Source organism: Sabethes cyaneus, chromosome 1 (assembly GCF_943734655.1).
Source record: "Sabethes cyaneus chromosome 1, idSabCyanKW18_F2, whole genome shotgun sequence".
Taxonomy (NCBI): Eukaryota; Metazoa; Arthropoda; class Insecta; order Diptera; family Culicidae; genus Sabethes; species Sabethes cyaneus.
In genome coordinates this window covers 92,495,539-92,523,087 of record NC_071353.1, presented here as the reverse complement: position 1 = coordinate 92,523,087, position 27,549 = coordinate 92,495,539, and the positions used below count along the sequence as shown (strand labels likewise).

General features: G+C 38.9%; 1 protein-coding gene across 1 annotated transcript; it reads left to right on the top strand.

Annotated features, from left to right (window-relative positions):
- The first annotated feature begins 6,987 nt into the window (after positions 1-6,987).
- On the top strand, positions 6,988-16,383 carry LOC128745949 (uncharacterized protein K02A2.6-like). Its single transcript, XM_053843007.1, has 3 exons — positions 6,988-7,974; positions 15,902-15,956; positions 16,247-16,383. Exons 1-3 carry the CDS (start codon positions 6,988-6,990, stop codon positions 16,381-16,383), a joined length of 1,179 nt encoding a protein of 392 aa, XP_053698982.1.
- The last annotated feature ends 11,166 nt before the right edge of the window (positions 16,384-27,549 follow it).

Sequence of the window (27,549 nt, the reverse complement as noted above, 5' to 3'; positions counted from 1 at the left end):
AAATTGCACAGGTGCTGAGTATCGCTGATTTCTGCATCGCAGCTAGCTCTCGGTCTAATCTCAACACCTTCAGGTCTTCCAGCAATACTTTCGGCACCACTCCGGTTACGGAAAGCACTATCGGAACTATCCTTGGGACCTGTTCTAATCTCCACAACTCTTTCAACTCCACTGCCAGCGGACGATACTTAACAATTTTGTGACCGTGTGTTGACTCCAAATTACGGCTCAGTGGAATGGCGACGTCAATGATGGTTACTATTCGTATACCCTTGTCGTAAACCATAATGTCGGGTTGGTTGTGGTGAATAAAAAGGTCCGTCAGAATGGTGCGGTCCCAATACAGCTTAAAACGGTCGTTTTCTAAGATGGAATCTGGTTTGTAGCGGTAATTTGGCACATCTTCCTCCAACAACCCACATTGCAGTGCCAACTTCTGGTGCAATATCTTTGCTATGATGTTCTGGCGTTCTGTATAGGCTGCATTTGCTAGTACTAGGCAGCCAGCTATGATATGGTCGATGGTTTCTTGCGGTTGATGGCACATTCGGCATACATCCTCTACATCCTGATGCCAGATATACCGTCTACAATTTCTCGTCGGTATAATCCCGTCTTGAATGGCTATCATGTTGGATTCTACCACTAGAGAGAGCCACAAGTTCGACGCGACCTTGTCGACATAAGGCCGGTTCAATTGGTAAGGGTGAGCACCATGTACTGCTTTCTGCTTCCAAGATGCAATTTTCTCTTCCATCGACATTTGATTGCATCTGAGGTCGTAGTCTGGTCGCGCCAGATGTAAAGCGCTGTAGCCCCTATCAGCGCCCCTATTTTATTTTATTTTTTTTAATTTCATTTTATTTTTTTATTTTTTTCCGATTTTTTACACTCGCGACAAAGTCACGAAATTTCACCTACCCCGGGCGGTTGCCAAAGGGGGATTAGGCTCGGTGGATCTGCACATTTTTTTACATAGCATTATCATCTGGGGTATATCTGTCACCTTAACCCAGGAACTGACGGACAATTGCACAGGTGCTGAGTATCGCTGATTTCTGCATTGCAGCTAGCTCTCGGTCTAATCTCAACACCTTCAGGTCTTCCAGCAATACTTTCGGAACCACTCCGGTTGCGGAAAGCACTATCGGAACTATCCTTGGGACCTGTTCTAATCTCCACAACTCTTTCAACTCCACTGCCAGCGGACGATACTTAACGAAGAGCACGTCTGCGGATGTTCACGTCCAAGAGACCGAGAAGTTCAGGGCAATTAATGTAGGACGTTAGTAAGTCGCTGATGAAGCAAGCCTTAGCGACATCTCTTCTAACGCTGAGTGAGTCAAGGTGGATTAATTTGCAGCGATCAGCATAACGAGGTAGGTTATTCCGGTTGTTCCATGGCAGGTGTCGTAGTGCATAACGTACAAATTTGCGTTGGACGGCCTCGACTTTGATGATCCCATTTTGATAGAACGGTGTTAAAACGACCGACGAATATTCGAGCGTTGAACGCACTAAAGTACAATATAAGGCTTTGAGGCAGTAAGCGTCCTGGAAATATTCGCCGAATCGAAAGATGAATCCCAACTGCGACGAGGCCTTGGAGACAACATATGACACTTGATCTTTGAATGTCAGTGAGGAATCAAGAAGTACACCAAGATCTTTCACGGTGTTCTCACGTTTTAAAGATGTACCATCGAGAATGTAGTCGTGAAGCATTAGTGATCGTTTGCAGCCGAAAGAAATAACACAGCATTTAGAAGCGTTCAAAACCATCCGCATGGTTTTACACCATGCTGCAAATGCTACTAGTTGTTGTTGGCAGAGAGAGGGCATCACTTGGTTTGTTGATGACGTAATAAAGTTTCAGGTCGTCAGCGTAAGATTTTTTTATAACAATCCAGGATCAAGTTTGCGTCATTCATGTATAACAGGAAAAGAAACGGGCCAAGATGGCTGCCTTGTGGAACTTCGGAATTAACTGGAAACGAATCCGAAACAAAATCTTCTATCTTAACGGACATATTCCGTCCAGTCAGGTACGAACGCAGCCAGGAGTGTAGCCTACCAGAAATTCCCAATCTCTCGAATTTAGCCAATGCAATATCATGATCCATTTTGTCAAATGCAGCCGACAAATCAGTGAAGATGGCGTCTACTTGCGAGCCTTTCTCCATATGGCGAATAACAAAAGAAGTGAATGCCACAAGGCCTGCGAACCAGCCGCAGGCTGAAAACCTCTCTAATATAGAATAAAAAAAAAATACCACAAGGTTGGTGGTAGTCGATCGCCTTGGGACGAAACCATGTTGATCTGGCAAGATATATGGCGAGCATTTCTGCGTTAAAAATTCAAGAACAATTAGTACAAAAAGGTTCGAAGAGGCACACAAGGCGGCAACTCCTCGATAGTTGGATACGGATCGCTTGCATCCCTTCTTGTGAACCGGAAAAACGTAAGAATTTTTCCAGCAGCTAGGGAAAACACCAGTGGCTAATGAGCAGTCAAATATTGATGCAAGTGGAGATGCAATAGCATTTGTGGTGATACATCTTTGCCTTATCTGTGACCGTTTTCCATAGATACATTTCATGCATTACCTTTATATACTATGTACTTTGACATCAACAACAGAGATATAATCAAGGGGTCGGACACTCAGCACATTGTGCCCAGGCACTCCCAGAGATATCAAGCGGCACACCTCTAAAGCCCTATAAAAATAACATTTATATGGCTTTACACACCTCCGGTTCAATGTTACAGATGAAATGGGACCACTGCCAGTTGTCAAAATCATCTCGCACGGTTGCCAGATCTATCAGATTAGAACGAATTTAACAAATCTTGCAGTTCGGCACTTTCGGTACAGCATCGGCACAGTTCGGCTTGTTTCAAGTCGCCTAACATAAAAACGGCTGTGCTGAGTGACCGACCCCTTGGATATAATAAACTGTACTTCGGAACTGGAAACAGCGTTTTCTATTTGATCTACCACAAATTGGCGACGAGGACGGATTTTTCAGTAGATTTAGGCATGAATCAACGTTCTATTAATACATTTGCTGACTTCAAACACGGTGAAGGTATTTGTATCTATAATATAAATGCTGGGAAACGAAATAAATAAAAAAAATCATTCCCAGAAGTTGACTGATAGCTACAGTCAAGAGTATAGAGACGAACGCAGTGTTGTTCGTTTCCCGAGCTACTGCGCAAGAAAACAGGTTATTTTTTATGCTACTGCGCTAGAAAGTAGGTTGTTTTATGATACTGCGCGAGAAAGCAGGTTATGGTTTTGCGTTAAGGCAAAGTAATTCTGCCTGGATTTGCGACACGGAGCAGGATAATATTGCTAAGGCTCGTAAGCCTTGATCTGCGACTTGTAAGCAGGAGATTTGCGACTCGTGAGCAGGAGATTTGCGGCTTGTGAGCAGGAGATTTGCGACTCGTGAGCAGGAGCTTTGCGACTCGAAGCAGGAGGAATGATTGTTTTTACGCAACTCGGAAGTTGTTAAAACCGAATGAAAACCAGACAGGTAGTTGGTCTTGTATTTTATTTTAGATTATTTGTTGTTTACAAAATGTTCATTTAAGGATGGACCAGAATAAAGCTTTTGTGAACCTGCCAACGTTTACTTGCGTAGGTGTTCCACTCAATGAAAGGCGGAACAAGTGGAACACATGGAAGCGTGGATATGAGATCTGTTTGCGAGCATCCAAGATTAAGGAAAGCTCTGAAAAGAAAGACCTGCTACTAGCCTATGGCGGGTTCGAGCTTCAAGAGATTTTCTTCAGCATCCCGGGAGCGGATGTAGCCGAAGATAAAGATAAAGAAGTTGATGCTTATCAGGTTGCTATCGATAAGCTCGATATTTATTTTGCCCCACAACGTCATGAGGCACATGAGCGGTATCTTTTCTGGGCTACAACGCCAGAACCAGAAGAATCGTTAGAAAAATTCTTGATGCGCGTGCAGATGCATGCAAACACATGCAATTTCGGGAAGACGCAATCGGAAAGCTCTGGTATTGCTGTCATAGACAAAATGTTGCAGTTTATTCCGACACAGTTATGTGAAAAGTTACTACAGTTATCAGTTTTGACATTAGACGAGGTGATAAAACGAACTAATGCGTACGTGGCGACTCGTTCAGCAAGTGATCAGATGTCGAGACAAGACAAACCTGCAACATCCGGTACTGATGTGGTACAACGCGTGCAAGCGATTTGCAAATACTGTGGCCGTATGCATGAATCAAACCAAGCGTGTCCCGCGTGGAATAAAACGTGTTCGAAATGCGGTAAGCGGGGCCACTTTCGAGCAGTATGTTTTTCGTGAACCAAAGAAAGTTTTGAAACTAGCTCCTTGCAGTCCAGAAAACGGAGTTTTAGTCAGGTGTTTCCTTCAAGCTCGGTTAGTGTACAATTTCGAAATAAAAAGACGGCTCCAGCTCGGCGCCTTCATGCTATTGATGATGATACAGACATGGGAGAAAATGTTGAATTAGTAGAAATGGTTTCATGTGGAAGTGATTGTGAAGAATTAGTTTGGGCGAGAGTTGGAGGAGTCTTGATAGAGATGCAAATTGACTCAGGAGCAGACTCAAACATTATCGACAGTAAGACGTGGGAAACCATGGTTCAAAATGGAGTGAAGATTACCAGGCAGAGCCGACACTGCGATAAGAAGTTTCGAGCCTATGCACAGAAAGATTATCTGGTAGTTACCAACAAATTCGATGCCGAGATTGTCATTGATGATGTATGTAAACAGTTGAAAACGCGGGCATGTTTCTATGTACTTGAAGGAGGACCACAGCCACTACTGGGCAAAAAGACAGCAGAGGAGCTTGGAGTTTTGATCGTTAGATTGCCGAGCCGTCAGCAAACGGTTCATCGAGTCGAAGTTGTTAGACCGTTTCCTAAAATTCGAGGAATTAAGATTCGTATCCCGTTCGATAGATCCGTACAACCAGTTGCTCAGCGATTGCGGAGACTGCCCTTTGCAACATTAGAGAAAGTCGACGAAAAACTTAAGGAGCTTCTGGCTAAAGACATTATTGAGAGAGTGTCAGAGCCAAGTCGTTGGGCTTCACCAATGGTCATTGTCATCAAGGGCAATGGTGACATCAGGCTGTGCATTGATATGAGGCAGGTCAACAGGGCGATCTTGCGAGAAACACATCCTCTTCCGACGATTGAGGACATCCGTTGGAAGTTGAATGGTGCAGTATACTTTTCCCGATTGGACATTAAGGACGCTTTCTATCAGTTAGAATTGGACGATGAAAGTAAACCCACTGACGAACTGACATGACACATAGAAGAAAATCCTTTAAAAACCATCGTCCTACACATTTAGCTTGCACACTACCACCCTCTGTTATGCATGTCGCGGAATAGCTTGCATTTGCACGGTTTTATGCTGTAGGGTTTTTACATTTGTATGGTTTTATACTGAAATCTCGAAGCAACACTCGCGCGCCGCGGTGTGGTCATGTTGCGAAACATGTTTTTTTGAAAAATGAGTGGTTTTTGATTGGACGATGGAATTTACGCGAGTGTCTCGTCTGTTTGTCTGGGGTAAACCGTTAACGACATTCATAACTCACAAGTCCCACCAATCATGTTTACTCTCCTGAATTGTGTTCAAATACCATTTGGGTATTGACCGGAAACTTGTGGTACATACTGTTATCAGTTATCAATTCTTGTTTTTTTTCATTGCCAGGCTTGTTTAGATACAAAAGAATGGTTTTCGGGATATCTTGCGCACCGGAAATGTTCCAGAAAGTTATCGAGCAGATTTTGTCAGACTGCCCTAACACAATAAATTTTATTGACGATACTATCGTAGTAGGAAAGACTGAAGAGGAACATGACAGATGTCTTCAGAAAGTACTAGCGAAGTTTTGTGATTATGGTATTCTGTTGAACCAGTTGAACGCGCTGAAACTGTCCGAAATTGATTTCGTGGGACATCGTTTTAGTAAGCAAGGTGTTTTTCCATCTGAGGATAAAGTTAAAGCGATTATAAACTTCAGAAACCCGACTACCAGTGAAGAAGTGCGAAGCTTCTTGGGGCTGGTCAATTACCTCGGAGCTTTTATCCCAGATTTGGCAACCATCTCATTTCCATTACGAGAACTTACGAAAGCTAAAGAACCATTTAAATGGGGCACAGCGGAACAATATTCGTTTGAGAAGCTCATTGAGCTCATCAGTCAGGTCAGAAACCTTTCTCATTTTGATCCGAAACTGAAAACAAGAGTGGTTGCCGACGCCTCCCCCGTCGGATTGGGAGCAATCCTTCTACAGTTCCATGAAGGCACTCCACGGGTTATCTCATACGAAGCAAAAGCCTCACGGATACGGAAAAACGATACGCCCAAACGGAAAAAGAGGCTTTTGGCCTCGTATGGGCTGTTGAAAGGTTTCAAATTTATCTCTTCGGTGTACGATTTGAATTAGAAACTGATCATAAACCTCTCGAAGCGATATTTTCTCCGCAGTCAAAACCGTGTCTTTGAATCGAACGCTGGGTGCAGCGCCTTCAATCGTTCAGTTATGATGTTGTATATCGTAGGGGCAAGACTAACATTGCCGACTGTCTCTCGCGGCTGTCGAATGCCGAATCAAAACTATTTGATCCGGATTCTGAAGTTTACGTTCGGAGCGTATTGGAACAAGCAGCAATTGATGTTGATGAATTTGAAGTGGTATCCGGGAAAGATTCAGAAATGACTGAGCTCCGTGAGTTTCTTAACCGCGGTTTTTGGAATTACACTTCACAGCAGATCAAACCCTATCACGCTTTTCGCAATGAGTTAGGAAAGGTGGGAGACATAGTGGTGAGAGGGTCGAGACTGGTTGTACCGAAATCGCTGAGAGATAGAATGTTGAACCTGGCCCACGAGGGCCATCCAGGGCGAACCAAAATGCAGCAGCGTCTTAGACAGACTTGTTGGTGGCCTGACATGGATGAAGCAGTAGTGCGTGTCGTCGATTCTTGTACAGGATGCCGATTAGTAAGTCAGCCAGAGCTTCCCGAACCTATGCAACGTCGAAAACTGCCGGATGCCCCATGGGTCGATGTAGCAATCGACTTTCTCGGACCGCTGCCTTCAGGTGATTACCTCCTTGTAATTGTTGATTATTTTAGTCGCTACAAAGAGGTAGAAGTTCTCAGGAAAATAACTGCATCAGAAACAGCTATTCGTCTGGAAAATATCTTTGTACGGCTAGGTTATCCCAGAACCATTACTCTGGACAATGGACGTCAGTTTGTTAGTAGAGAGTTCGAAGAATACTGCAGAACCCGGGGAATCGTACTCAACAGAACAACACCGTACTGGCCCCAGGAGAATGGGTTAGTGGAACGCCAGAACCGGTCTCTGATAAAACAACTGAAAATCAGTCAAGCTCTAAAGGATTGGAAACAAGATCTGCTTACATACTTATCCATATATTATTCGACACCGCAGAGTACTACAGGCAAGACACAGACTGAGTTGATGTACGGAAGGAATATAAGAACTAAATTACCATCTCTGCAAGACATTAGTACAGCGGTGCCATGTAATGATTTTACTGATCGTGATCAACAGGCCAAGGAAAGGGGAAAAGAAAGAGAGGACGATCGTCGTAAAGCGAAACCTTCAAGTATTGTGATCGGATATAAGGTGTTGGTAAAAAATTTGTTGCCTGGAAATAAGCTTACCCCGACTTTCAACCCAACTACTATGACGGTCACTGCAAAAGAAGGATCTCGAGTTGTAGTTCAAGATGATAACGGAAGAGCTTATCAAAGAAATTCTAGTCATCTGAAAAAGCTGGGTTTAGATCCAAATTCAACTGTTAACAACGAGGATCCAAATGCATTTTCGTCGGTCGAGGACCATCATGACATCGCCAAAGCCCGGAACAACCCAAAGAACGAGCAACAGCCGCGGCTGAGTCACCCGGTAAGGTGTCATCCCCTTCGGTTTCATCAGCTCCACCCAGCGCCGTCGCCGTAGAATCAGGTAGGATTCGCAGGAGTATTAGGAAGCCAAATCGTTTCAATGATTGCGTCATGGAGTATTAAATGTTCTTTTCTGATTTTATCTTTTGAAAAGGGGAGATGTGGTGATACATCTTTGCCTTATCTGGGACCGTTTTCCATAGATACATTTCATGCACTACCTTTATATACTATGTACTTTGACATCAACAACAGAGATATAATAAACTGTACTTCGGAACTGGAAACAGCGTTTTCTATTTGATCTACCACAGCATTGATGCAGTTCTTTAGCATAACGGCTGGAATTCCATCGGGGCCGGCATTCGAAGAACATTTTAAACGATTTGCTGCTGCTATAACGATATCACTTGTGATCGAGTAATGGGGACCAACGCCAGGTAAGGACGGCACATTCGCAGCTGCTTCTGTGATAACAAGTGGGCTGGCTGGAGCATCCAAGAAAACACTGCTGAATTGTTCACGAAAGAGCGATGCTATTTGTTCTATTGTCGACGCCTCTATGTCTCCATAATACATGGATGTAGGAAGACCAGACTCTTTTCGTTGATCGTTAACATAACGCCAGAATCCTTTTGGTGTAGATTTGAGTGTCCGTTTCAAGCGATTTAGGTGAATATGAAAAAGACGCCTATTTAATATTTTGTACTTCCTATTGGCTTCAAGGTACAGGGCTTTCGACGTTGCAGTTTTCAATAAGCTGAATTTTTTCAATGCCTTCTTTTTCAACTTTTTTAGATGTTTTAGGCAACGAGTTGACCAGGCAGGGTAAGCAGGCCGTTTTCTAATTCGCTTTGGAACAAACTCATAAATTGCGTATAGTAAAACATTGCAAACAGTGGAAGCAGCAAGGTTGATGTCACGATCACGGATTAATTCATTCCAAGGAACAGATGTGAGAAAGGCATTCATACCGGTGTAGTCGGCTTTACTAAAGTTATAAAATATACTATTGGGACTAGCACTAATGATTGGACTTCGAGCTTCATGATGCATAGATAATAGCAAAGGCGGGTGGTGTCTACAATCTTTGACCAACGGACATAGTGCACGTGTCAAGATTAAAAATAATCCTTGCAGGAATCGCGAGCGTCGCAGCACAGTTTTTGAAGAGGAGCGGATGCAGGCTTGCGTACTACTGGCACTTGAAATATAACGTTTAAGTACGTTATTTTTAGTAATTTTAGGATCTACTGTGTTACCTGACTCACTGCGAATATGCGTTGTGTTCGCGGGATCGTGTAGGTTCGAAAGGTTTCGAAAAACATCGCCCTTGTATCGAAAATATCGTTAATTTTGATCACTAAAAATAACGTACTTAAACGTTATATTTCAAGTACCAGTAGTACGCAAAAATTGTATTGTGAAACTGAATTGCTGTTTATGCAACTTTTTACAAGTTAAATGCAATAACAAAAGCACAACACATAAAAATTTTTTTTTTGAAACGATGGTTCTACAATTGATAAAGGGACGGTAGGGAAAGAAATGAAAATTTTTTTTTTTTTGGTGAATGTGGGGAAGAGCGGAAAGGAAGGGGGGGGGTATTGGTAGCTATGCTTGACAAGTAGTCATTTTGACTCCTACCTTTTGTCCAATACTGGAAGGTGCATGAGTCGAACCAAGCTGTAATCTAAGATTACAACCGGATTCGAACCCACAACACCCGCCAGGGCATGTGATTCGCTGGTACTTGTACCTTTGAACCATAGAGGCGCTGGACAAAAGGAGACCGCAAAATCCACTTCTCTGGGATAGCGACGCGTTAGGTTGGGTTATCGACACATATTGTGCCGCTTCCTACATCAATTGCAGATTACCACCGAGCGAGAAGTTTTAATCTAACTACTGTTTACTTTCAGGACGACGACACTATGCCGGCCCTTACGACTTGCAAGGTACTTAAAACTTCTCGCTCGGTGGTAATCTGCAATTGATGTAGGAAGCGGCACAATATGTGTCGATAACCCAACCTAACGCGTCGCTATCCTTGAGAAGTGGATTTTGCGGTCTCCTTTTGTCCAGCGCCTCTATGGTTCAAAGGTACAAGTACCAGCGAATCACATGCCCTGGCGGGTGTTGTGGGTTCGAATCCGGTTGTAATCTTAGATTACAGCTTGGTTCGACTCATGCACCTTCCAGTATTGGACAAAAGGTAGGAGTCAAAATGACTACTTGTCAAGCATAGCTACCAATACCCCCCCCCCTTCCTTTCCGCTCTTCCCCACATTCACCAAAAAAAAAAAAAAAAATTTTCATTTCTTTCCCTACCGTCCCTTCATCAATTGTAGAACCATCGTTTCAAAAAAAAAAAAATATTAATATATATGTATGACCGCATTTCAAGGTCAAGACTAAAAACTTGAGATTAGTCTACATAAAAAATTGTTTGTTATCGATATTAGCTGCATATCTATACCTATAAAAATGGATTTCTGTCTGCCTGTCCCTATGTTCCTTACAGAATCGGGGGCTCCCATACAAATCTATGCCTATAAAAATGGATTTCTGTCTGCCCTATGTTCCTGATAGAAACGAAAACTACTGAACCGATCGGAGTGAAAATTTGCATGTAGGGGTTTTTGGTGCCAAGGAAGGTTCTTATGATGGTTAGAGATCCCTCCCCCCACTAAGAAGGGGGGCTCCCATACAAATCTATGCCTATAAAAATGGATTTCTGTCTGTCTGCCCGTATGTTCCTTATAGATTCGAAAACTACTGAACCAATCGGCGTGAAAATTCGCATATAGGAGTTTTTGGGCTATGGAAGGTTCTTATGATGGTTAGAGACCCATCCCCCCACTAAGAGGGGGGGCTCCCATACAAATGAAATACAAATTTCCTCATAACTTGAGAAGTAATCAAGCAAATGGAACCAAATTCGGCATGTGGGGTGTTTTGGAGGCAGGAATTTTTTTAAAGACCCGCATAGTCAAATACCATACGCCAATGATTTTCCGTATAGTTTTCTAACCATTTGCTGTATAATCATATAACCATATGCAGACTATACTCAGCAATGGTTTTGACTATGTGCCAAATGGTAAACTGAGAAATAACCATTGTACGAACTAGTCGTTAGGTTTAGTTACCATACAAAAATGCTGATTTTCGCGAACAAATTTTTCGCGATACCATACTTGGTATGGTGGACATACAGTCGAAGAAATTGTACTAAAACTGCTACATGTATAGTATTATTATGGTATTTCGGGAAAAAAACGACTCACATTGAATGACAGGGACAATGATAATTATATGGTCTCTAATGGTGCATGTAACATTGCACTAATGGTTCTGGCATAGTTAAATGATTGTACCGGAAATCGTTGGTTTATTCTATTTAATGATAGAAAAATTGTTTTGTAATGAAATAGGATTCATTTATTTTCTCATGAATTGTACAAAAAAATTGTGAGGATGCCGAACAACACTGCGGCAATATATGTTCACTTCACCAACCACGAATAATGTCCCAACGTGAAAGATGTTTCGACGACAAGATTGAAGCGACCCGCAATGAGTGTCGGCGACGAGTAGCTCAGGACCGAGTGAAGTGGAGACGAGTTTCTGATACGGCTGGCCCCGACGGCTGTAGGCCATGAAGAAGAATACGTGGCCAGAGTAACCCTTCTTGTGTACACATTTTTGTGTATCGATGTGTACTCTGGGTCGTTTAGAAATTATCTATAATAAGAAAAGAAAAACTATATGATACGAAGTAAATAAAATCATATTTATTATGTTTTACCTGCATTTTTAATATTGTTTATCGGAGGAGTTGACGACGCACAACATCTCACTTGAAAATTGTAAAACGAAATGGCTGTTTTTGTATTTAGCATACTATACGACAAATGGTAACAATAGGAAACATAGTCCGTATTTCGTTCTTACTATTTATTTAGTACTGACTATATACAATATCGTACCTCAATGGTTGAACAACCATGACTTCGAATGGTAGCAAATGATATGAAACTATATGACGAACAATCACTATTAGACATATAGTACATTTATAATACTCACCGTTTTGCCAATAGTTTTTGATTATGTGGGGATGGTTTTAGATTCCTCACCCATGTGGTAGGGGGATAAGGACTCTCATACAAATAAAACAGAAATTTTTGCGTACCGCCATCCGGGGTGAGATTGTGCCACGGGGGTGAGATTGTGCCAAAAACCAAAAATGTTTATTTGTGAAAATTTTCTACATCTATAGAAACTGGTGACCTAAATTCAAAATGATGATGAACATAACATATTTATTCATAACTTAGAATGGAACACAGATAATATTAGCAAACTATTTAGCCTAAACAGGGTTTCAAAATTCGCGATCAAAAATACTCGGAAATAACGTTTGTAAAAAATGTCCCGCATAAACCAACCCAAACAAGAAATCGCATCAACTTGCTATTTTGAAGGTATTCAAACTAATCATTTATAATATATTGAAAGGTAATTATGCGTTGGATAAGTTTTGATTACGAAAATAATATTGTGCATTGCAGCTGTAGTTGGATTAATCCAGATTATTTTCTCTAATGCCAATGTATATGACGAAACAAAACAGCAACATTGCAGTTGTCACTCTTTCTCTTTCTCACTCACAGCATTCCCATTGTCGCACTTTTTGTGCCAGTCGCACTTTTAGACTGCGGTGTCCAGTAAGGTGCAAAATGCGGGATATTTTTCGAAACTTTGTACTTTTCGAGCTTCACGGGGCACAGTGGTTCAAACAGCGAAATACGTGATCGTTTGCTATAGCGCCGAAACGTGAAGTTTTTCGCATACAGTGTCTTTAGGAACATTTCTTTGTATAATAAGCCCCTTCTTGTGAGAGAAATCTTTGGGTGATTAATTCCCTTAAAAGTGAGATACGAAATTTATTTTCTCGTATATTCGAGATACAGGAATATTACTTTCTGCAAAGTTGTAGTAAATATCAATACAAATAGCTTTGTCAAAGACACCATACTTGTATCTTTTCATGGAAATTGTCTATGAAGAGTTATTCATGGACAGACCCTTCAAAACAGTTTTTAAACCCTGAGTTATTCTGGTCAACTTTTACGTGTTTATAGTGTTCTAGAAAGTTGTTTATCTTGCTAAAATCAATGTTTTTGTAGAACATTATTATACGTGATTTTCTGAAGTTTCGGAGATATTGAGCATTTTTGATGAAAAATAGTACTACTTTGAGCTTAAATATTTCCCAAGGTGGCAAATGGTGGCAGATCAAACAACTCGTACTTAAAAGTACAACAAAAAGATGTGTTGCTTATTTTATTTTTTGTTTGAGTAAAGTTAATTGTTAACTGCTTGTCAATTCGTGTTTTCTAATTAAATAGACTAAAAAGTCATTCCGAGAAAATTCGGTCTTCTGTGACTGTTGTTGAAATTCGGCCATTTAGATTACGGCCATTCGTGATTCGACCATTTGTGTTTCGGCCATTTGGTACCAGCCCATTATGAGTGGGATCTTTTGAAAAGACTCCGATCGAAGGTATTGAACAAAATAGACTTAAGTTAGTTATTGTGAAGTTTTTCTGTTATTAATTGCGTCAAATAATTTTCAGTCTACATTCATTTTCGACTCGAAAATAGGCGAAAAAATGGCTGGGAACTCAACTTGTTAGAAAGAGATTGTCAACATAAACAAAATGGCGTTTATTGCATCCGAAGTACATTTTAATTGTTCGATAAACATGACTGAGGATTTTTAAAACAACTATAACTTTTGAGGATACAAACAGATACAGTCAATTGATACTTGATTTTAAAGGTTTTTTGTTGTACTTTTAAGTAGGAGTTGTTTGGTCTGCCACCATTTGCCACCTTGGGAAATATTTAAGCTCAAAGTAGTACTATTTTTTATCAAAAATGCTCAAAATCTCCGAAACTGCAGAAAATCACTTATAATAATGTTCTACAAAAACGTTTATTTTAGCAAGATAAACAACTTTTTAGAACACTATGAACACGTAAAAGTTGACCAGAATAAGTCAGGGTTTGAAAACTGTTTTAAAGGGTTTGTCCACGAATAACGCTTCATAGATAATTTCCATGAAAAGATACAAGTATAGTGTCTTTGACAAAGTTGTTTGCATTGATATTTACTACAACTTTGCCAAAAGTAATATTCCTGTATCTCGAATATACGGGAAAATAAATTTCGTATCTCACTTTTAAGGGAATTAATCACCCAAAGATTTCTCTCACAAGAAGGGGCTTGTTATACCAAGAAATGTTCCTAAAGACACTATATGCGAAAAACTTCACGTTTTGGCGCAATATCACACGATCACGTATGCCAAGCCATAATAATCGATCCAATTCGTGGAATTCACGTACACAACAAAAATACGTCAGTATTGTGCTTCCCGAGAAAATATTTCGTTTTTCAGCTTTATATAGTTGTGCGCAAAGGTACATCATGTATTATTGACAGTGTAAGCACGTGTAAGCACGTGTGTCTTACGTTAACCGAAAATGATAAAATTTAAATGCTGTTTGCGTTTGTAAAAAATTTGTCCATGTTTGAACGGGCAAACACGAAGCAAGCTACCCTAGCATTCAGCTGATGAGCGAGAGAGAAATATTGTTGCTTTTCTCATCACTCTTGCGTTGACAGTTTCTTACGAGATTTCGTGTGAGTGTAAAAGAGATACTTTGACTGCGAGCAACCAGAACAGAGCTGCGCGCAACTGTTAGGCGCACAACTAAACCTACACGCTTAAATGGATTTACCTAATTATGAGTACAAAAACTACCCTTTTTTAAGTTCGCCTATGTGAACAGTGATTTTGAGTAGTTTCAAGTTATTAGATTTAGTAAAAATTACTCATTTCTCAAATAAAAACGCTTCACTTATTTTTGAGTAGAATGATTTGAGTCAAACTAACCGATAATTGCTTAAAATATTGAAATTGTATATTTTGTTAAAACTATGTTTGCATCACTCAAAAATAGGTACTTTTCATTATTTGTTAAAAACTAAAAATGAATAATGTTTTCTTATTTGTGCATTGAATGCAACTATATATAAAGATTTATCTTTTGCATCTTGATTCAATAACGGATAACTTCAAATCATTTATGAATATGTATATTTTATTACTAACTGCTCAAAACAGGCTTTTACTGAAGCATGAATAGTTGTTGCTTACAAAAAGTAGTTACAATTTTAAATAAAAGTAGGTAAATTTTATTGAAAATAATTTTGAAGTTGCCTAAAATTTGGTAGTTTTTTCACGATAACTCGTTTTACCCAAAATTGGACGAAAACATTTGGATTAATTTGGATGCATGCAATTATACAGACAAAACAAGGACAGAACACAATATCGCGTATTGCTCTCTTTCTCTGTTCAATTAGTTGCTTTTACTCGAAAATAGGTAGTTTCTTGTAATGATTCTACCTAAAACTGGAGGAAAAATTTTTTTCGTATGCATTTGCGTTGGTCAGAAGGGAAGGGTCAGAAGAGCGATTCGCGTTGACGGCACTAAACCATCTCTTGCAAACTTATAGAAATACCCGTATTTCGGGTAAAAATCTGCAAAACTGTTTCGATCTCTTGCGCTCTTTAACAAATTCCTATTCTGCTTCGCTTCTTTTGGAGGTGCTCTCCCTTTTCTATTGCTAACGTTTGCGTGATAGAAAAAGATATTTCGCTCTCTTTTCTTTTTCTTTGAAACCTGAACCTAAAATCATCAGTTTCACAGTTTGTCGTTGTCAAAAGTTCGGTACGGACGTCTGTCATTGCTCTTGTGAATATTTTTTGTTGGATTTTTTTTGTGAGAAGGTAAGAGAATTTTTAACATTAATTTATATCAATTAATTTTTTTATTTTTACTTTCAGAAAATGGATCAATTAAAGACAGTTGTGGATGGGGAAACGATGGAGAAGTTAAAAGGTGAGTGATATTTGTGAACGAGAGTCGTCTGTAGCAAACAGAACGCGTCGGGATAGTCCTATACCCATAAAATACCTAAATGACCGGTGCCGGAGCAAAACTCAACAGTGATGTCACAAGCAATCGCTATTATTTCATTCGCAAAACATTCTAGCTGATGCTTTTTTGTTCCACACGCTTCGGAGGAAGTTTGCCGCCTGCAGAAGAAAGTCCGTCTTCTGTTATATAAATATTGAACGTAGCAAAATGGCCGCTAACCTATTTTCATTTAAATTTGTGCTTTTTTGCAGGTTATATTCGTGGAGCTTTGAGAGCGTTAGTCTTTTTGACAGCACGTGGCAGCAAACGGGCTAGCTCGCCGGACGAGGACTTAAGTGCCCCGGAAATTATCGCATCTCCATTTATTAAGTGGATAAAGGTAGCATAAATTTTAAATTTTTTCAATCTAGCTGAGTGTCAGATCTTTCTCGGAACCCCTTTTTTCCTGTATGGAGTTATCACTGCGGCCAGTATGGATAATCTATTAAATTGGCCGGCAGTATAACCCACACTGTATTTATTTTTGCTAATCGCTGTTGAATGTGCGATACGCTTATTGAATTTTATAGCCATCCCTGACGCAGCTAACCAGTGCATTTTACTATAAGGGTCATTTTTGCACTGTCAATAGGCATTATTAGGATAATATAGTACATATTATGTACTGGTGAAGGTTATCGAAAAACGTCCGGGTTTCACGTCTGTCAAGATCGTAGTAATAATTCTACCAATTTCTCTGGGTCAGAGTCTACGTTTAAAAGATTACAAATTTGTATTCAGTTTACGATACTACATACATATTTTTCCCCTTTTTGGCTGAATTGATTTTCCATATTTACTCAAGTTTTAATAATACAAGTCTAGATTCATATTCAGAAAATCATTCATATTCATTCAGAAATCGTCATTGCTAAAAGACCCGTTTATGCGTATTCTACATTCAAACATGTGATAGGAATTTGTTAAAAGATTCAAGAAACAGAGATTTCTGACCATTCTTCATTCACTCTCATATATGGGCAGTTTTATGAGAGTAAACGGAGTTGTGAATATATACACAATTGAATCTATTGGGCTCCATCAAACTGCTCAAGAAAATAGAGTTAATTGAGCAACACGGTTTTGATTTGAGCAACAAACATAGTCAAATATGTTTGTCTGAATGATTACATATATATGAATCTGTATTACGGAAAATCCACCTTCTTAAGCTGTGAACCATTTCGCGAAATTTTTAACTTTTTGGTTAAAATTTGACAGTTCGATGGTTATTTCTCCTTGAGTGGTTAAAATCAGTTCAGAATGTGAACCATTTCATATTGCCCCTTTTATGACTACTTAGACTACTGTGATAATTATTTAATGCAACGTACCGCATTTTGCACTGTTAATCTGACACTAGAGTTGCTTTAAGTTTGATTTAGCAATTTAGCAATTTGACGTCTCCAATTTGAATGTACAGCCTTTGATTGGCAAACATATCTTCTATGTATTGCTGAGTACAGTATAGATTTGGTCATTTACATTAATATATATTTGGTATAATTGTAAAATACTTTAATTTTTTCTGACATTTCTTTAAATTTCAAGGCGATACATAATATAAGAGTGTTACTGTAAGATCCTTTTTGGAATCGTCGCTCATTGAAGCGCCAAACCCTGTGATTCTCTGCCCCGCGCTAATGGCATAGTTCCCCTGCCGAAGGCATGATCACTTATGGGGGAGGTTAGCGAAATTCAGTCAACTGATGTATGAGAACGATAGTAAATCACATTATTTTGATCGCACTTTGTCACATAAATGTTAGCATTGTTTAAAAATCTTTGTTTTCTTCTTAAGCAGAGATTAAAACAGAATAGAAGTTAAAACTACAGAAACCACACGCATTATTGTGCCTTCTAGCAATTTTACGAGTCCTACGAAAATTCATATTTTATTAATAATTATCTTGTACTTACCAATTACATTGGAAATATGCTTGTCAAGCAAGGAGGGATGCAGTGAGGAGGAATTAATTAGAAACTGACGGTTTAAATTGCTAAATTGCAAACATGTGTGGGACACGCAGAAAATAACCACGCTAATAATTTTCCCGTAGGAATCTAAATAGATGGAATCTCCGCAATACATCATAGCACTAATTTGACTGAGTATCAAACAAATTCAACGCAATACATATAACTTTTTATAAGTAATGTCCATACCACTTAATTTTACATCAATTTTATGGCTGTTTCGAAATATTATATTGATTATAATATCACATTTTTAAAGCTGCCTGCAATATTGCATCAATTCGACAATCTTGGGACTGTTTTTAAACTATATTATTGCATTTATTGAACAATTAAGTTGTTTAATAGTGCTATATATTGACCCTTGTTTTGCACTAGCTGATTGCCCGATCTTACTCGGGCCCCTTTTTCTCTCAATCACTTGTACATCTGTTGTAACCAAAATTCTCATAGTGCAAGAAACAAAACATTTTTTCTTCATTTGAATGTGGCTCCCTTTCTCAGTTCTCTTCCTGTTGTCCCAGCCACTTGTACATCTGTCTTCTTCTCGATAATCTCCATAAAACGACACAAAGCCTTTTTTACGTTTCTGAACGTCTCCCTGGTTAATGATCACCATATTCCTCCTTTCAGAAATCCAGTCACTTGTACAACAGCCATCGTTCCAAAGAAACGCACCCTCTTTCCCATTTGAACTTTCCTCCCCCTTATAACATACTGTCTTCCTCTTTTGTCAACCCCCCTGCGCTGATTCTTTTGTGTTAGAAAACATGTTTTTGACAAACGACGTTTGATGAACGTCCACACGTTCCGGAGTAATGGCGGCTCCTAGTGAGCCTAGTCCTTCTGTCATGTAGGTAATTATACAACGGCTTACTCTATAAAAATTCTTATAGCGGAAATGAAACAAAGGTTTCTTTCATGTACCCCTCCTCGGTGGAAACTCCCTCTTTTCTCAAAGTCACTTGCACAACAGCAATCGGTAAATACAAGAGAAACGCAACTCCTTTTGCTTATTTGGAACTTCCCCATTGTTGGGACCCCCCACTTTTTAGACCACCCAGTGCTGATTCCCTTATTTCCTTTTGTTTTTCTTTTTCAGCCAGAGAATTGGGAGGACCCATTGTATTGGCCGGAATGGCCTTGTATTTGTTGCAATGCTGCGCCATTCAAAACCGGACCGTATGCGGTAGTCATCACCAAAAACAAAAAAATCAATATTGAGAGCAGCAAGAAAGCAATCGAAATATATTTTAAGATATTTGATGTATTTCACGTAAAACCGACAGCAGGGCAAGGAAAGTTGTTAGATTTCATAAAATTGTCCGTATTTAACAACTTAAAAATAAGCGTTCGTTCAAAAGTAAACGCTCTCAGTGCTTTACTGAGACAAGTTAACGAATAACTGTAATGAAATACGGAATAATAAACGTAAAACCGACAGCAGGGCAAAGAAAGCTATTAGACTTCATAAAATTGTCCGTATTTAAATATAATAAGCGTTCGTTCAAAAGTAAAAAGTAATTTTGAAAACGTACGTTTGTAATATCCGAAAATCCTAATTATAAAAACATTGGTATAATATATTTTAAGTCGATTTTGTTTATATAATCAAGTTTACAATTGAATGAACACATATGTTTACCTATATAATATCACAGAACACCACTTTATGCCAGACTAACTCGATCATTGTTATTTTAATTGTCTAATATTACTGGTCGCAAAAAATTTTCCTTCAAAAGTGCATATTCGTTCATAAAAGTGCTATTTTAGACTGAATCGTTTCGATATCTTTGGCGAACTTTTTCTACAACCAAGCAATAAGCGCGCCGAAGACATTTACGCAATTCTAAACCTAGCCTTTTATGGGCGAGTGCACACTTTTGAAACTAAAATTTGTCTTGCAATTAGCAATGTTGGTTAAAACTATTTATTTAAACTATTTTTGAGTAAAGTCAATGATTAATTCGTAAAAACTACTCATTTTTGGCTTATTTGAACACGAAAATAACCGCGCTATGTGATCTATAATGATTTTCTGGTAAAAACTACTCATTTTTCTATAACGAAAACCACAAATCGATTACTTGAACTCATATCTTCTTACTATTTATTAAAATTATTATTTTACTTACTTGTTTTGGAGGTTAAAGAAACATACTCATTTATATAACCTATTTTCGTTTGGTAATGAATAGTAAAATTTAACTATTTTACAGGATATTAAATTTTTTGATTGATGAAAACTACTCAGTTCTGATTTATATTGAATAATCCACAAAAACCTTTTCTATGTAATTTTTAAATATATTTTGGAATATCATATCTTTTCAATGATAAAACTATCTAATTTTGGTTTAGATTTTCCAGGTAATTTTCAATTATTTTTCGGTATACCAAATCGTTTATTTGATAAAACTACTCAGTTCTTGTCTATAATGAATGGTCAACAAAATCGTTTTTTAGGTGATTCTAATCAACAATAAAATCTAAAATACCAATTTCGCGGTAAAACCGGTAACATCAAAACTATTAGTTGCATATAAAATTAACTCATGTCTTAATGAAAACTACTTATTTTTGCCTACAATTGAACAATAAAAACTATTCAATTTTCTACAAAAATCATTTATTTGTTAGCCTCAACTACTCACTTTTAGGCAACAATAAACTGTACAAATTTCATAGTTTTCAATAAAAAAAATAGTCTATTGATTAAAATTTCTCATGTTTGGGTAATAGTAACTAATGTAAATCACCAAATAAGAATTAATGTTAATTAATTTGTATACCAAAACTAGCCATTTCCCATCAGAAATAAAAAATATAAACTATTTATATACAGCAATTCAATTTTAAAAATACCAATTTTATTTTACTTCTGTTTCCTTTATTGATAACGTTTACTTGCAACAATTTAGATCCGCAGTAGTTTTATATGTTATTTTTTTTATAAATTACCTATTTTTGGTATATTATTTTAACTAAATAGAAGTTCGATTACCGTACACAAAAATAGGTACTGCGGGTCTACTCAAAATCTGAGTTTGTACACTTTAAGAGGATTTTGCGTAGATTCAACTTATATACAGGTTATTCGCGGTAAGCGTGTACGAAAGAAAAATTTTAGATAATAATCGCAATATACACCAGTACACTTACATTCTTTACTATTGCGATTATTATCTAAAATTTTTCTTTCGTCGGTTTAGTTGTGCGCCTAACAGTTGCGCGCAGCTCTGTTCTGGTTGCTCGCAGTCAAAGTATCTCTTTTACATTCTTACGAAATCTCGTAAGAAACTGTCAACGCAAGAGTGATAAGAAAAACAACAATATTTCTCTCTCGCTCATCAGCTGAATGCTAGGGTAGCTTGCTTCGTGTTTGCCCGTTCAAACATGGACAAATTTTTCACAAACGCAATCAGCATTTAAATTTTATTATTTTCGGTTAACGTAAGACATTGTAACTGTGTTGTTTGTAAGTCTGTACGTAATAGGACAAAACAAATATTATCTAAGCAAAGAATAAGAGCATATACATAAAAAACTTACACGTGCTTACACTGTCAATAATATATGATTTACCTTTGCGCACAACTATATTAAACTGGCAAACGAAATATTTTCTCGGGAAGCACAATATTGAGCACAATATTTTGACAGATTAGATTGCATCATCCATTTTGGAGCAAACAGCATCATAGGTCTGCTAAATAATTTAAACTAATTTTTACTTTTTCTCTGGAAATTTCAGATACTTTGAATAAACACTCAAATATAAGAAGAATATAAATATTGTCAGTTCAGAGAAAAATTCTCATCGAGCGATTTTGAACGAAAAAGAAGAAGCAACCCCGCAGTTGTCAAACTTCTCAAACACTGAAACAAAAACGCCGTTATGAATAACACGTGATACACTCATAATTGGAAATGCACAAAAATAAAATTTTCGCGCAAATCGTCACAAAAAAATTTTATTCCGAAGAACTAACGTCTGTTTTTTTTTTTCATTTAAATATAGAAAAACGTTTATCTAGTCACATATTGCCATATTTTACTTACTCACATATTGAAAAAACGTCACGTCGAAATTTATTTGTTTATAACATTCAAACAACCGAACCGATTTTAATGATTTTGGTTCCAAATGAAAAGTTTTCCTGTGAAGTTTTTAGGGAAAGTATTAAGCTGAAGCAATAAAACGAAATACACTTCTAATTAAAAATACGCGTGAATAATAATCTTTTAATTATGTTGGATTTGGTGTAGGCCAAAAATAAATTACCTATAATCCGTACCTATTCAGCTTTTTGCGAGCCATACTGGTAGACGTGTTCGTAATATTTGAACAACATTTTTGACATTTCCCTAATACATCGCACGTTTCCTAGGTCTATAGAACAAGACAAATTTTGATATTTAACTCAAACAAAACTCTTTCAGTTTTTCTCCTATTGTCGAGAGTTTCAATGTTGAGTAGGTTGCAGTGGTCTTGATACGGCGGAAGCACTAAAGGGTTTCACCAGGGTAGAAATCTCAAAGCATACCGTAAGAATTGTTTGTACTGCTTCCAACCTGGAGGACCAAATTCCAGTGAGGGGCTCCAAACTTCAGCAGCAACTCTAGGATAGAACACACAATAGAGAAGTACAGAGAAGTACAGGGAACGTAAGCAAGATGGATATCTAAATTCTTTGGATACCCTAAATATGAAGCCCAAATTTTGATTGCCTTTAGATATTACATATGATTAGTGTTTCCGAAAACAGAGGCTCGTATCAAGAAGACTTGGGAGTTCTTTGATTGCATTTACCCTTTCCAGTATTTCGTTGCTGATGCGATAGTTTCATATAATAGGTTCTTTCATGCGACTAAAAGAGATGATCGAACACTTGCGCACGCTAGTGGAAAGCTCATTCTTTTGATACCAGTCTGCAAAAATGTCGATTAGTTGTTGTAGTTCGCAGCAGTCTTCAATTGATTTGACCGGCACAAACATTTTAAGATCATCAGCGTACAGCAATCTGGATCCTCGTGGAAGTACAGCACAAACGTCGTTAAAGAATAAGGAAAACAATAGCGGTATGAGGTTACTTCTTTGTGGAACGATATTGAAAAACATATAGGACAGTCCATCCGCTTGCCGCAACCATCTGCGTGATTCAAAAGGACACGAGAGTGTCCCCGAAACGTGCACATAGCACATCACTTACTCCAGAGTAGCGTTGATCAGCCGCGTCAGTTAATCCAGAAAACCGTATTCAATGTATAAAACGCTTACTAAATAATAGTCTGCCATCTTGGATTTCAAAATGGTTCAAATCTATTTTCGACTACTGGCAGTTAGCTCCGATCTAAAAAAGTCTGTATTGCAAAGTTTTTCATGAAAAATGCTAAAATGTCCGCCATCTTGGATTTCAAAATAATGCCAAACATCTATTTTCGACTACTGGCAGTTAGACCCGTTCTAAAAAAGTCTAATTGCAAGGGTTTCCAATTTTCCATCTAAAATGTTAAACAATAGTCCGTCATCTGGGATTTCAAAATGACGAGACTTACAAAGAACGCATGAGACTATTTTGCAAGATGACATTTAGTATCAGTGATGAAACTGACCGTCACCAGCCCCGATAGGGGTAGCAAGTACATGTAGTTCACTACGAGTTGAGTAGGTTTTTAAACTACTGCACGATTTAGTTAGATACTCTGTCTAGCTCACAGCAGCTCTATGTTTGATTCTAATGGGATGCTTTTTATAACCTTTTCCATGTCAATAATTCGTATTTACATTGCTAACTCTAAAAAAAATATATTTCTGCGTCGTTGAAATGTATATTTTAAATGTGCTTTTTAAATTTTTGTGCGATTAAATGTATATTTTTGCAGGTTATGACTAAAAATAATTCAGCGTGTACGCATAATGTTTACGTGTTTCTTTAGATGAGTTTGTATCAGTGTTTTATCAGAACTGTCAGTTTCGGTTGTCAGTTGCGGTTGTCAGAATGAGCGCAAAACGCTAATTTTTCTCTGAACGGACAATATTATACCGTGTATAAACTGCCAGTTTTAAGGATGGAGAGGGGGTGGGATAGGCCACATGTTCTGCGCCCGCGGATTCTCGAACGAAGTAATGGTTACTTTTGTTAAATGATTAAATAGGTATGCCCCCTTAAGATACACCACTTCATATATTTCCCCCTTGTTAACCCTAGAAACGCTACTGACTATATAAAGGCAGTCCATAGACTACGAACTCATTTTTTCAGACCTCTCCGGGTTATTTTCGTTCATAGTTTTTGTATGATGCGTTGTTTTTGGCCGACCCCCTACCCCTAATAGTCCACTTAGTTCATTGACGGCCCCACATGAACTACTTTATACTGATATTTATGTGTATTGTTTATTGTGCTTCCCGAGAAAATATTTCGTTTACCAGTTTAATATAGTTGTGCGCAAAGGTAAATCATATATTATTGACAGTGTAAGCACGTGTAAGTTTTTTATGTTTATGCTCTTATTCTTTGCTTAGATAATATTTGTTTTGTCCTATTACGTACAGACTTACAAACAACACAGTTACAATGTCTTACGTTAACCGAAAATAATAAAATTTAAATGCTGATTGCGTTTGTGAAAAATTTGTCCATGTTTGAACGGGCAAACACGAAGCAAGCTACCCTAGCATTCAGCTGATGAGCGAGAGAGAAATATTGTTGTTTTTCTTATCACTCTTGCGTTGACAGTTTCTTACGAGATTTCGTAAGAGTGTAAAAGAGATACTTTGACTGCGAGCAACCAGAACAGAGCTGCGCGCAACTGTTAGGCGCACAACTAAACCGACGAAAGAAAAATTTTAGATATTGCTGATTGCAAGGAAAATTGTACCATCCAAAGTGCGATATCGCTCATAAAAGTGCTATTTTGCATTAAATCGTTTCGGTATCTTCGGCGCACTTTTTCGTTATATTCCAAGCAATAAGTGCGCTGGAAAGACCGAAACGATTTAATGCAAAATAGCACTTTTATGAGCGATATCGCACTTTGGATGGTACAATTTTCCTTGCAATTGACAATATTTAATCGCAATGAAGTAATTTGCGGTTTCGTCACTAACCAGAATGACATTAGCTGAGGATCGGTTATGTAGGAGTGAGAGGGGAGCGAAGAGTGGAGGAGAGGATCCGGGAGTTTGATATTTGATGTTTTTGATATTATTCCTACTGCAAACAGCCTCAGCGAGGGCCTCAGCTAATGTCAAAAAATCTTTATATGTGTGCGTGGTGGAATACTTCATATAAACATACTAATGTTCACTGTTTGGGTTTTTAGCCTAACCACAGACAAACAGACGAGACACTCGCGTTGATTCCATCGTCCAATCAAAAACCACTCATTTTTCAAAAAAGCATGTTTCGCAACATGGCTACATCGCGGCGCGCGAGTGTTGCTTCGAGTTTTCAGTATAAAACTATTCAAATGTAAAAACCCTGCAGCATAAAACCCTGCAAATGCAAGCTACTCCGCGACATGCATAACAGAGGGTGCTAGTGTGCAAGCAAAATGTGTAGGACGATGGTTTTTAAAGGATTTTCTTCTATGTGTCGTGTCAGTTCGTCAGTGGCCTAACTTTATGTGTTTGGCACAATGTCTCCCCCTAGAGGGGGTGAGATTGTGCCAAAGTTAATGTACTTCCAGTAAAATTAGGTTTCATTGTAACTAAACCATCTCTACGGCAGTTGTTAATTGAACAATTTAGTATATATTGACAGGTTTGAAATAAACTTACTTACTTATGTGTCCATGTCCGCCGGTCCGGCAGAACAAAGAGATGAAATCAGAGATCTCCACTGCTGACGGTTACCCGCCATGGCTTTTTTCTCGTCTACAGCCCGGATGTCGTTGGCTAAGCTCCGTCGCCATGAGCCTCTGGGTCTGCCACTTCTACGCTGTCCTTGTGGATTCCAGTCGAGTGCTGCTCTGCAAACCTCGTTCGCTCCTTTCCTCAAGGTGTGTCCGATCCACTTCCACCTACGTTCACGAATTTCTGTGACTATCGGCCGTTGATGACACCGACGATGGAGTTCCTCATTGGATATCCAATTATCAGGCCACCAGGCACGAATAATGTATCGCAGGCATCGGTTAATGAATACCTGTAGTTTTTGCGTAGTCTCCGCTGAGACGCACCACGTTTCGCAGGCATACAGCAGTACCGATTTACCGTTTGAATTAAAGATTCGGGTTTTCGTACGTAGAGTGATCTGGTTTGAGCACCAAATGTTTCGCAGACCTGCAAAGGCACCCCTGGCCTTCCTGATCCGTGTGGCTATATCAGTCTTGGTACCACCATCGGGCGTTGTTTGGCTACCAAGATATTGAAAGGCGGCTACCTGCTCAACTTGTTGTCCCGCTACTGTGAAGTTGGTGGCATTGTCAGTGTTCACTACCATAGACTTAGTTTTCGCTACATTGACTGTGAGACCTGCTGCTTGGGAGCTCTCGGAGAGGTCATCTAACTTGCTCTGCATGTCGTTTCGGCGTTGTGCGAGCAAGACAATGTCGTCGGCTAGGTCGAGGTCATTTAGCTGCTCCATCGTTAGAGGACTCTAAGGCAATTCTCGATTTGGTCTACTGTCAATTGCTCCAACTAATATCCCATCCATAACGATGAGAAACAGAAGCGGTGATAAGATGCAGCCCTGTCTCACGCCAGCAGTAACCCTTATGGGGTCGGACAAGACGCCGTCGTGCAAAATCTTGCACGAGAACGCCTCGTACTGGGCCTCGATGAGATGGACTAGCTTATCTGGAACTCCTCTACGCCTAAGTGCGCCCCAGATGTTTTTGTGATTGAGTCGGTCGAACGCCTTTTCGAAGTTTGAAATCAACTTAGTTCCTAAATTGTGTGTATACTGAGTTAAAGAACAAAAATATATGCGATTAGATTAGATAGATCAGATAATTCAGCGCGAGACGGCCACAGGCCGCGAGTGTTGCCGGCGACCTGCCGTCGAAAGGGCCGGTTACTGCGGGGGCAGCCCCCTGTAACGATCACCTCTATCTAGGTTTATTTATTTTCCGAGATCTACTGACCACAGGGCCACCCCTGCGAAATGGTACTTTCTACGCAAGGATTTTGCGTGCAACGGTACATCCCGCTTAAGGTTTTTCGCGAAGTGGTATCCTGCGAAACTCTATATTCCGCGTTATGGTCAACCGTGAATTGGTGTTCTGCAAAATGGTATTCGGCGAAATGCTTTGTAATGATGGCGAATATTTAAATGCTATCCGCTTTATTTTATCAGGCTAAGCAATGGGGGGAGTTGTTTTCTACTTTACTGTGAGGAAAATTTGTATATTAAAACACCTATGAACTCCCCAGTAACTTGCAAAACTCGGGATTGTGGTAAAGGTCACCTGAGATATAGGATTTATGTACAACACAGTTTAATTTGTGGCAATACGAAGTTGGTCGGGTCAGCTAGTCTTATATATAAAAATGGATTTCTGTTTGTCTGTCGGGATGTTCCTTATT

What these genes read in the sequence shown, in the direction of transcription:
- LOC128745949 (XM_053843007.1), top strand. Translation starts at nt 6,988, where the DNA reads ATGGATGAAGCAGTAGTGCGTGTCGTCGATTCTTGTACAGGATGCCGA. An exon ending in AGCCGCGGCTGAGTCACCCG is followed by an intron (nt 7,975 to 15,901) that starts GTAAGGTGTCAT and finishes TTTTACTTTCAG; the next exon opens with AAAATGGATCAATTAAAGAC. An exon ending in AACGATGGAGAAGTTAAAAG is followed by an intron (nt 15,957 to 16,246) that starts GTGAGTGATATT and finishes GCTTTTTTGCAG; the next exon opens with GTTATATTCGTGGAGCTTTG.